This window comes from Nicotiana tabacum, chromosome 18 (genome assembly GCF_000715075.1).
Source record: "Nicotiana tabacum cultivar K326 chromosome 18, ASM71507v2, whole genome shotgun sequence".
Classification (NCBI taxonomy): Eukaryota; Viridiplantae; Streptophyta; class Magnoliopsida; order Solanales; family Solanaceae; genus Nicotiana; species Nicotiana tabacum.
This window is the reverse complement of record NC_134097.1, coordinates 118,643,361-118,655,207: the sequence shown is the minus strand read 5'-3', so window position 1 is coordinate 118,655,207 and position 11,847 is coordinate 118,643,361. Positions and strand designations below refer to the sequence as shown.

The 11,847-nt window shown below is 35.6% G+C and overlaps 1 protein-coding gene across 1 annotated transcript; it reads left to right on the top strand.

The window, feature by feature from the left end:
• The first annotated feature begins 1,162 nt into the window (after positions 1 to 1,162).
• Positions 1,163 to 6,785, top strand: LOC107785035 (protein ADP-ribosyltransferase PARP3). The gene is made up of 18 exons (XM_016606256.2): positions 1,163 to 1,374; positions 2,265 to 2,539; positions 2,981 to 3,176; positions 3,266 to 3,379; positions 3,449 to 3,506; positions 3,587 to 3,656; positions 3,735 to 3,909; positions 4,011 to 4,144; positions 4,226 to 4,463; positions 4,551 to 4,678; positions 4,755 to 4,831; positions 4,906 to 5,066; positions 5,169 to 5,378; positions 5,486 to 5,588; positions 5,709 to 5,791; positions 5,894 to 6,037; positions 6,120 to 6,302; positions 6,398 to 6,785. Exons 1-18 carry the CDS (start codon positions 1,369 to 1,371, stop codon positions 6,473 to 6,475), a joined length of 2,433 nt encoding a protein of 810 aa, XP_016461742.1. The 5' UTR covers positions 1,163 to 1,368; the 3' UTR covers positions 6,476 to 6,785.
• Positions 6,786 to 11,847: the final 5,062 nt, after the last annotated feature.

Genomic DNA, 11,847 nt, shown 5'->3' with positions numbered 1-11,847 from the left:
TACCGGCGTACCAAAATTTATGGGTTTTGGCAGAAAACGGAGAGACAGAGATACGCATGCAGAAGGGCAGCAAAATAATAAAAATGATTAACTCAATGTTTGAAATTACCAAAGCATATTTGGTCTGACGCAGTGAACGCAGAAATTGCCAAGTTGCAAAATCCTTAACACGTAATGTACGCACATGAACTAACGTTTTCCTTACCCCATATAATGATATTAGTTTGCTCTTTTGATAACTCCAGCTCCTAATTTCGTTAGAGGAATTAAATAATCCTCTCATGTCCAGGGTTAATGTTATTCACTTTATTTTTTACTCAATATTTATAGAATCTTTCGGTATTGAATTACCATCAGTTTTGTAATAAAAGAAATTAGCAAAAAATAAAAATTTTAACGAAGTTGGTTCGAAACAAATTCACGCTACATACTTTCTTGCATTTTAAATTTACCATATGAGTGACGTGACTGAGAAATTACCTGTCATTGCAAAATTTAAACTCTTGAGGCTCATTTGGTTTAAAAATTAGTTATACAGGGATTATATGAAGAGATTGAATGTGATATCTATAATGAAGAGATTTTTTTATGAGATTAATAAGAAAGAGATTGTTATATATAAATTATTAAAAATTTTATTTTTAAATAATTTAATCTTACTTTGTTAAATATGATTTTTTTTATTTCATATTTATTTCGAATAAAATAATTATAAATTTTTGTATAACTTAATGCGCACTAATTAAGCACTGCATTATTTTACATAATACTAGTAGTAATTTTTCTGTTATGCAACCAATACCAAAGCTAAGATTGTACTATATTATGGGGGATTTTGTTATGCGATTAACTATTTCAATACAATTAACCAAACGCCGTTAAGATAAATTATATAGATGCATAAACAAATTCCAAATGGATGATTTGGCGTAAGAAATTAGGATCAAGATAAGTATAACTCTTTTTTGGAAGCAAAGACAGAATAAGACTACAAGCGGTGGAGCTGTAAAATTTATGCAGCAAAGACTCGTGTCAACCAAAGAGGTTATCCTAGTACACTTGTTATCTGCATGTGAGACAGACAAACCGCGATTCCAGACCAAATTCCAAGTACGTGTCTGTTCTGTAGCATGTCTCAGTTCTCTTCATCACCCTTATTCTTGGTAACTGTAAAAATATGGACACCCTTTTTATTGGTGATACTGCAGTAAACCTTTGGCTCTGATAATTCTCTAGGTTTTCTGATGTCATTTGTGTGGGCTAAAGAACTGTAAGAATTTAGGTTGTGCTTTTGGTTTTGATAAGTTCCAGGAATTTCTTCATCATTTGTAGGCTGAGTGAGTTTTACGACCGACACAAATCTTGAAAATGAAGGTTTGTTCTACTTTTGTATTTTTTTTTTTTAAAAGATTTGAAGTGTTTTCTTGGAGGCATGTACGTAGGTCATGCATTTTCATTAACGTTGACAAAATATCTTTAAGATGGAACTTTGTTTCTTCTCTTACTCTTACTGCGACTCAATCTCAAGCAAGTTGGGGTCAGCTATACGGATCTCTCTGTGTTGTATTTCAGTACTTTGTTGAAGAAATACTTGAGAATGTTTAGGTTTTCAGTTGATTTTTGAAACAGCGATTAGGGAGTTATATCAGTGCTTCTGCTTTTCTTTATATTCAGAATACGAGTTATAAATTTCACCGACCAAAAGAGGGGAACTTCTTAGAAATGACTTCATGCGCTTAATTAAAAATTAAAATAGTTCGACTGTGAGATAACTACCTAAGTATTATAGTAGCAAATTACCTCTACAATAGATATCAGGGGCGAAGCAAATTTCCCCTTCGTCGGAAATGGCAAAATATATTGACCACTCTTTGTCGGAAGATTTTTTTAATTCTTTCAAATTTTAGCGAGGATACTCCAACAAGAAGAGCCAAAATGAAAGGCCTTCATCATAGGCCACACTTGGCCTTTTGCCTTTGAAAGAGTTCAACCCACTTGAAAGAGGAAAGAGGAAAGGGGAGTAGGAATAGTACCCGAAAGTACGGATTCGGGTTCATCCCTCATTCAAGTATGCGCTACTTGAAAGTCAGGATAGATTCCACTCAGTTAGTACGTACCTTTTTTTTTAACACCCCTCGAGGAAATTCGCCACAGATAAATATGATACAAATTTGGTAAAAATAGACTAAAGTATAAAGTCCATAAGAGATGTTGGTGAGAGGTCTATATTGTTTTTAAGTATCAATTGACATGTGCATGTGAAGGTTCATCATGCAAGTGATGAGGAGAAGAAGGTGACAAGAAAGCAGAAGGCAGAAAGCAAGAGCCAAGAATCTGATGAACAGTCGCCAAAAAAGCCGAAAACAGAAGGCAACAGTGAGCAGGCTAATGGAAAATCAAATAGCACTGATATTGCAGCAGAATTTGAGAAGTTTTGTAAAGCTACAAGCGAACATCTCTCCATCAAACAAATGCGTGAAATCCTCGAAGCCAATGGCCGGGATGCTTCCGTCTCCGATGATGCTGTTGTTCCTAGATGGTTTGTCAAATAATCTTTTCCAATCTTATTTGTTATGTTCTCTTTTTGGAATTGTGTGTGTAGATTAAAATTAATTACACTACTAGTTTAGCTTTATAAGAGGCCAGTGCCAAATCATGCTTGTTACAGATGAATACTTATTAATAACTATAATAAGATTTTGTAATAAGATTTTAAGTGAACTGCCACTATCAGTATAATCAATTTTACCAGTTATCCTAGTCTTACCATAGGTTAGTTACAATATGTTGTTTACCAGACTATGCTTATTACAAAATATTACCTACAAAATAATCCCTTTTAGAAAAGTGACCTGATATACAGTTTAAATCAGCAATATCAGTTTTGTAGAAATATCCTTTTTAACGCTCTTTTAAGTATTTCCCACTCTCTACTAGTAGTGCTGCTGTTGTTTTCCTTATTATTGCTCTCCCTGTACAGCCAAGACATACTGTTTTATGGTCCTCTCGGTCCTTGTCCGGTTTGTGGTGGCACGTTGGAGTTTTCTGGGGATGGTTATCACTGCCGGGGAGCATATAGCGAGTGGTCTAGTTGTGTTTACAGCACTAGGGACCCGCCAAGAAGAGAAGAGCCTCTAAATATACCTGATTCTGTTGGAAAAACTCCAGTCTCTGATGTAATGAGCCAAACTCTTCTTTACATAATTTGTTGTATACTCTGGGATGATCGCCAAATTAACTGTTTGTGCATGTTATAATCTCCTAGCTGATCGAGAAACATAGAGATCCCAAGAGTCGCCTGAAGCGGGAAATTACAGGAGTGGATAAACCATTTGTAGGAATGATGATATCTCTTTCAGGCCGTCTTTCTCGAACCCATGTATGTAATATGTTATTTGGTGAATCAGATTATCATGTTGGTATAGTTAGTAAAAACTACTCTCTACAGCAATATTGGAAGACAAAGATCGAGAAGAATGGAGGAAAAGTGGCTAATTCTGTTATCGGTAATTGGCCATATCTTATTATGAATTAAATGCTAGGATTTAATTGAACCCCTAAAAACTGAAAGGGTTCCTTTGGGCAGGGGCAACGTGCCTCGTAGTCTCTCCGACAGAGCGAGACCGTGGTGGCTCATCTAAAGTAGCTGAAGCAGTGTACGTACATTTAAAGAACTCTGCATGAATTAGACTAATTTAGCAATTACATCTTGACATGGAGGTATTGTTCTTCAGGGAGAGGGGTATCCCAGTTGTGAGAGAGGCTTGGTTGGCAGATAGCATCGAGAAAAAAGAAGCTCTAGCATTAGATGCGTATGATGTTGCCAGTGATATTGCAGTAGATGGTAAAGGTATTGCGCTAGACAAGCAAGATTCCAGTGTAGTTGCACTCGAAACTGTTACAGCTGAGGTTTGGCTTTCATCAAATTGTCTTTTTTAATTTTAGATTGGGATTCTACTCAATCTTCCGAACTTGGCTTTATATTGAGAGGTGCCTTGTCTTGGTTGTAGCTTAAAGTGTTTGGAAAGAGAGGTGTACATAAAGACACTAAGCTGCAGGATGAAGGTGGAACAATTTTGGAGAAAGATGGCTTACTGTACAATTGCGCTTTGACTATTTGCGATCAAGGGAGGAATATGAATGAGTACTGCTCGAGAGCTGGTGTATTTGTTTAGTTTTTGATAATAAGCACTTAGTGACAAATTGATCGTTTAAAATGGTGCAGCTTCTGCATTATGCAACTTATTATGGCGCGAGAGAACCGTTTGCACCTTTATTACAAAAAGGGCAAAATAGGTGATAGCCTCAGAGCAGATGACAAGCTAGAGGAATGGGAAAACTTGAATGATGCTATTAAGGAATTTGCAAAGCTCTTTGAAGAACTGACAGGAAATGAATTTGAACCCTGGGAAAGAGAAAAGAAGATTCAGAAGAAACATTTGAAGTTCTTCCCTATTGATATTGTGCGTGCTCTTGTCGTTTTGTGGTATCAATTATGTTTGATTTTGTTTCCTTTACCTGGATTAACATAAAACGACGTGAATTTGTAGGATGACGGTGTTGAAGTAAGGCATGGAGGGCTTGGACTTAGGCAACTGGGGGTTGCTGCTGCACATAGTAAGCTTGATCCAAAGGTAGCAAATTTTATGAAAGTACTTTGCAGCCAGGAGATATACCGGTGAGTCTTTTCACACGACTATCTTTCTAGTCTGTTTACATGTGCACAACAAATGACTATTGTCGGTCGAATGAAGGTATGCTTTAATGGAGATGGGGTATGATTCACCTGAAGTTCCTGTTGGAATGCTTACTGATTTTCATTTAAAAAGATGTACGTCTTTCTTCCCTTTGGTGCATTCTCTGTTGGAGATCGGGCATTTGCGAAATTTATTTCTAACTGTGCAGGTGAGGAAACCCTCCTGCGTTTTGTGGATAAATTGAAATCTTCAAAGGAGACAGGGAACCAAGAGGAGGCCCTCTGGGCTGATTTCAGCCAAAAATGGTTTACTCTCATGCCAACTACGAGGCCCTCGTCATTTAAAGACTTTGGAGAACTTGCAGACCATGTAAATTGCATATTTATTTTTTGTTCCCAGGTTTGAGTCGCTACTTAGATCCTTCAGTTGAAAATATATTCATGTGTTTCTCTCGTGTAATGCAAATTCAAGGCTGCTTCTGCTTATGAGGCTATTCGAGATATCAATACTGCCTCCCGCCTTATAGGAGATATGTCAGGCTCAACGTTAGACGATCCTCTCTTTGACCGTTATGTGAAGCTAGGTTGTTCTGTCTCACCGGTAGAGAAAGAGACGGATGATTACAAAATGATAGTGAAGTACCTGGAGAGAACTTATGAACCTGTGATGGTTGGAGAAACTGTAAGATAATTTCTATCGGCTTCCACGAGATTATCCTTTTGGGACATTCCGATTTATCATCAATATATAAGCTTTGATCTGAGTTGGAGTTATCTGTGTTTGTTTAGAGCTATGGTGTATCGGTTGAGAACATCTTCGCTGTTGAAGTAAGTGCATGCCCTTCTCTTGATGTCATCAAGAAGTTGCCGAACAAGGTTCTGCTATGGTGTGGTAAGTAATTGCATGATCCAATCTTGTTAGCTGTTGACTGTTTGTCCCGTTAGGGAAATACTAATCGAGACTGTGAATGGATTGACCTTAAAATAACAAGTGATCACTCTTTGCTAACAGGGACAAGGAGTTCAAATCTGTTGAGGCACTTGCAGATGGGGTTCTTGCCTGCAGCTTGTGCTCTTCCTGCACCAGGATACATGGTATATAGGGCAAACACACTTTCTAAAAGAAAGCATCATGATCTTTTATGTTGTTTGTTTAGGTAATGTACACATTCATTGGCATTTATGGTTCATTTGCAGTTTGGAAGAGCTATTGTATGTTCAGATGCTGCAGCGGAAGCTGCAAGATACGGTTACACAGCGGTAGATAGGCCAGAAGGTTTCTTGGTTCTGGCTGTTGCTTCACTTGGAGAAGAAATCCAGGAATTTTCAAGTCCACCTGAGGTAGAACAGCAAAAGATATTGATTTTAGATTATATATATTAAAAAATAGTGTAGGACTAATGTCCAATTTGCACCAACGCAGGATACGAAATCCTTGGAGGAGAAGAAAACTGGAGCTAAAGGGCTCGGCAAAAAGAAAACGGATGAGTCGGAACATTTTGTGTGGAAGGATGACATTAGAGTACCTTGTGGCAAGTTGATTCCATCAGAGCACAAGGACAGCCCCCTCGAGTATAATGAGTATGCTGTATATGATCCACAGCAGGCACGTACAAATGATTTATAAAGAGAAAATGGTTCTTGTGCTGAAGATTTTACATGGTGTTACTGACCTTGTCAATGTTATTCTTATTTTGATAGGTAAGCATTAGGTTCTTGGTGGCTGTGAAATTCGAGGAACAGGACGTTGAGTATGATACAGTTGAGCCCGAGGTATAAACGAAAAAAGTGGAAGACCAGGGAAGGGCTGTACATGAACATTTTGCCTATTCTCTTATCAGACTTTTTATGGGATTTTGTAGTATTAAGTACTTTTTGGGCATAGGATGGAAGTGGCTTTGTTAAATGGTTGGGCGCAAAGTTTTGTTCCTGTAGTGGTGGTCTTGAATCTTGAACTGTTAGATGGTTAAAAGTTTGTCTCTGTAGTTGTGGTTCTTGATCCCTTTTTTGTGTGTATGTATGCAAACAGCTGCTGCCAGAACCTTTTTTGTATTTGTTTATGGATCAAGTACTTTGTTTTCTCTTTTCATGCTCCGCTTTGGTTTTTTCAAATGAGTAATGTTGCCGCTTTTTGTTCTTGGTCTTGGAAGAATAAGCAAAGCTGCATTTAGTGACACAAGGTTGATGACTAAACCTTTGCTGAACTAATCTAGTATTCATTCCAATCTACCATCTCTGGGAAAGCAAAACTGAAGGCGTCATACTACTGCTGAATTCTTCAATGGCATTTCATTATTTACTAAAACCAGAGGAGTAATGGGAGATTTGAACATTGTTGGCATTGTGTAAACAACTAATGAACTGGATTACCTTGAAGGGCATATAGTCGTTTCCTAGCTTTCCAATCCAGTCTGCTTTGCAGCTTTCTGCAGCCTTAAAAAATTTAGTATTCGGGTTCGGGAAATATTACGACCGAATGAATCACAAAAACATCTTCCTCCTTTCCCTGCACAAAAATGCAATACATTACTATTCACAAATCAAGGTAGTATCTTTTACATTACATTGTGCTCTCAGCAGTTGTTACCACTCTAAATACAAATAGTTATGTGCAATCCAAGACTAACAATTATAAGTTAAATATATAGACAAAGAAATTAAAAAAGAATTACGATAAAGTCAATTGTTTGGTGTGGCCTCTTCACGATTATGCTCATTGGCAAGGAAAAGTATGCTTTAGAGCCTTGATGATGACAGAAGTGCCCGTAATGCGAGGTGAAGCGCTCAACATATTTTGAACCTCACATCATGACTTAAGCGCGTGACAACACTAGGCCTTTCAAGTTCACCAGTTATTGCATTACTTTGTGAATAGTAGTCTTTTAAATTGTGCTCAAGTTCACCAGTTATTGCACAATCAAATTATAGCTTCATGTCTGCCATTTAATTTTCTTACTCATTCTTAATCCAATTGTTCCATGCAACAGCGCGAGATAACCCAATTTTGCAGATACTTTGTAGAACTGGTGTACCATAAAATTGAGGGGCAAAATTTGCCCTTTTTCATCAATTTCAGCCTGAACACCAACATATATATTATAGTTTCCATCAACTTACGTTTATGATCACCCAGTATTGTACCATAATTTGAGTAGTTCCATCCAAGTCACAACTATCAATATCATTGAGGGGAGCCATCTTGTTGTCATAATAAAGCGAGCAATTTTCTCGACGATGCGGAGAACCTTGGACTTGGGACTTAATTATGATGATTATTGTTGGGGTCAAAGAAGGGAAACCTTGAAACAAGTTTCCGTGTGACCTATAGCTCACGGGTTCGAACAGTGGAAGCAATCGCTACTGTTTGTATTAGGTTGCGATGTTTACATCACATCCCTTGGGTTCGGCCTTTCCCCGAACTCTGCGTGGACGTGAAATGCCTTGTGCACCGGGCTGTTCTTTTATTTTTGGGGTCGAGGAGGAAGACGACGACATCGAAGTGGTGCCTCATAGCAAAGAGGATGATTCATATTGTACTAGAATTATGATGTAATTCTTTAGAACTATTATTTTGTTTCTTTAAGTTTCTGTACTTGTTATGAATAAAGTTTATAGCTTTTGCAAATTATAATCCTAAGCTTTAAGAACTATTTCAGAAAATCAAAACAGCTAACAATTCTCCTAAAACCAACTATTTAATTCATTTATCTTTTAATAGGTGTGGATAAGTAAACAATAATAAAATGTCTACAGCAGATTCAATTTTTTTAACCTCCAACGTTTCTATTGTAAACATGGAAAAGAAGTCGTGTTGCTACAAAATTTCCTTATTCCTCTCCAAGTACTAACTCAAAACCATAAAATCTGTACCACAGAGCATTCAATACAGGGGAAAACTTTAAGAAATATTGTCCTAAAATCAATATAATAAACAATATGAATATATTAGTTAATGACTTACCTACAATCAGAATTAGATGGAGTGGAATCTGTAAGAGCGAATTGGCAGTCCAGAACAGGTGTTTGATTTTGAAGCTCCGAAAATCGGCGAAAATGGCGAAGGGGCGAGGGGATGGGTTCTGACGACAAAGATTATGGAAAATTTGAACTATGATATCGCTTATAAAATACATTAATAATAGAAATTGTAACTTTTGATTTTTGAATAATTATAAAGAAATATGTCAAAAAAATTAACTTGACCTTTGTATTTGTAAGAATGACATAAAAAATAGATAAAATATTTTACACAAAATTGACTAGTTGTAAAATTTCAATATTAGCAAAAATAAGGTTTTGGACAGTATTTTAAAGGCGTTTTCTAGGAGAGACACTGGGCGGGCACGCTAAGGCATACTAGGAGGGCGCAAGTATTATGTAGTGTAAGTCTCAATCTTCTCGGGCATAAGTCATGATATTGAGAACTTCGAGCTAAGATTCTTACTAATAAATAGGAGTAATTTTTCTTATTACTTAAATATTCAAAAGTTAACTCATAGTAAATTCTCAAACTAAAAAACCTCAAAAAAAGTCAAAAGCCTTTTCTAACTATGTACCTATTTCTATAATTTTTTCATTTTGAGTTTACCGAGTAACAATTATGAAGATGTTTTCAAATGTTAGCAAAAAAGCTCGAAGTGATTCCAATTAATTTTCAAAATTTTAATACCATACAGCATGTTGGGATATATACTATTAACCATGAATTTTGGTTTGGATAAAGTATTTATTATGGAATAATTATTTATTTAAGTTTAACAAAGTTTTAAATAGATCATATATTCGTTTGTGTCTGTTACTTATATAGTAGATGATTTAGTGTATAGAGTTTAGCTTATACACAGAAGATTAAATCATCGGTTCTTATAAGTATAAAGATCATGTTCACAATCTAATGATGGAATTGGACAAACCATCAGGAATGATTGTAGCACAAGATTAAATATAATTTATCTTGATTATGAGAATGGTTTAATTCCGACTTCTTGTGCTAGTACATTTTGTATGTATTGAACGGACCAAGTAGAGATAAGTATTTTATACTGACTTAATAAAATAAATTCTCTAGCCATTAAATGTACTTATACTCTTAATCTTGATATAATTATTATTAGTTGTGTATATTATTTATTGTTTTGATTTACTAAAAGGCAAGATTCTTTTGTGGGTCAATATGCCTGGTAAATTGGACAATGATGATATACATTGGCGAAGTAATAATTAGTTGATGGAATCCATGGCTCGGTCTAGAGATTAATGATACACCTTTATGAAAGCTTATAAGTTTTCATGTGTAAACCCTGCAGGTGGATTTTGTATCAGTCACATGAAATAAGTTAAGCGAAAGTCTAAAGAAAATAATCAATGAATTAAATTGTCAGTAATTTAATTTATTAGATTAGTATCTGAATCTTAACATGGGGAGTTAAATAATGTTTAATGGAAGAATTTCGAAATTAAACTGAGGAGTGCAGTTACGAATTTTTAATGGAATAATTCGTAATTTATTATGGTAGTATTAATTCGAATATTTCGAATTAAGTCCATAATAGGAAGCTTCGTTAATTAAATACCGATGTCCCTGTTGTGACCGAATAATTGGGAATTAAATGAAATTATATTTCTTGGTGGAAAAGTAAGACCCAACAGGTTTAGGAAAAGGCTTTAAACCGTAAAACTTGTGGCTATATAAAGGGGTCTTATTCCATAAGGAGGCTATGGTTTTACTATACAGTTTTCCTAGGAGAAACTCGCCCACACGAGTTTCGCTTATTCCGGTCATTATTCGGGTCACACAGCAGAAGACTGTGGAACTGGAAGATGATCCCGTGGACGTTTTGCGCTCTTGCTTGGAGGCTCTTTTCGCGATCATTGTCACGCTTCAAGAGATAAGTATCGATTTTATGGTTGATTAAAATCTGTAATTATGTGTTGTCTATATTACATGCAAGTGATCCTGGCTATTTGCTTCTGCTGTTCATACCTATTTAACTTCAGCCCTAGAATGCTGAAGTTCATCATAAACAGAACAAAGCTTCAACTAAGACATGCTGAAGTTCAGAAAATACATATATGTCGTTCATGATCTGTAGTCTTGTCGAAAATCATGTATAAAGTTTAAAAGCTTATTGTTGAATGGAGGTCGTAGCGAGAACCTAGTTTTACCTAACATAATGAGATTTAGACCACTATTATGATACTACTAAACAAATTGATCTAATGTTATGAGGTTTTCTCGCGGTTGCCGTCTTATAGCATGTACAATTGCTTTTGAAAGGAATTATATGTCCATTGTTGTGCTACTTTCTTATGTGATTGGGCACTAACGGAAAGGATTAGTGGATGTTGGTTTTGACGTCGGTAGTGATTGAAAGTGGCGAAATAGGGCTTAAAGAAAGACGTAAATATTTTCTCCAATGAGTTATTGTCTTGGGCTAAACTTTATTGTCATTGTTTCAAGAGGCTCACAAACCAAAGCATAAAAGATTCAATATTAAGGTGTAACCGTATTGGCACTATTTTATCATAGTGTGCTAATGATTAGCTGATGTCGAATAGTTTATGTTCAATGGTGTTTACTTTGGACTGTTCCTTTATTTGTTGTTCATCAGCATATGTTATTGAATCTACAACGTAATGTTTTATGTTTCCTTAAGACGTTGGAGGTTGTGAAATCTAAAAGTTTATCCGTTTGATTGAGTGTTAGGTCATGGGTATAATTATCTACTTGTACGTATATAATATGTTGTATAAATTACCAAATTTTATGATTGATAAATAGGTACCACTTAAGTGGTTTATTTATTTGAAATCATTCAAATCTTAATGGCTTTATACATACAAGATTATATCATACATGTGTGAACACGTGATTTTTGCTTCACGAAAACTACTCCAAAAGAAATCGGAAAAGAAATAAAACAAGTTACCTTCGGGTACAATTTTGAGGATTTGTGTGACATTTTGATAATTGTTTTGTCCGTAAATGCTCGCCTTGCTTAGTTAAAAAATACAAAAATACATGTTGCATGCATTTAGGAAAAATGGTACATTTAGGAATTAATTAACCATTATTTGGTTTTTAAAAGCGAAAATCACAAAAAATAGGCATTTTATTCTATTTTGTTGGCATGGTAATTTTATTAAATGTT

Bases quoted from the DNA above. Each gene is read 5' to 3' on its own strand.
- LOC107785035 (XM_016606256.2), top strand. The intron at 5,792-5,893 runs GTATATAGGGCA...GTTCATTTGCAG, and splicing joins TTCCTGCACCAGGATACATG to TTTGGAAGAGCTATTGTATG. The intron at 6,303-6,397 runs GCACGTACAAAT...TTATTTTGATAG, and splicing joins CTGTATATGATCCACAGCAG to GTAAGCATTAGGTTCTTGGT.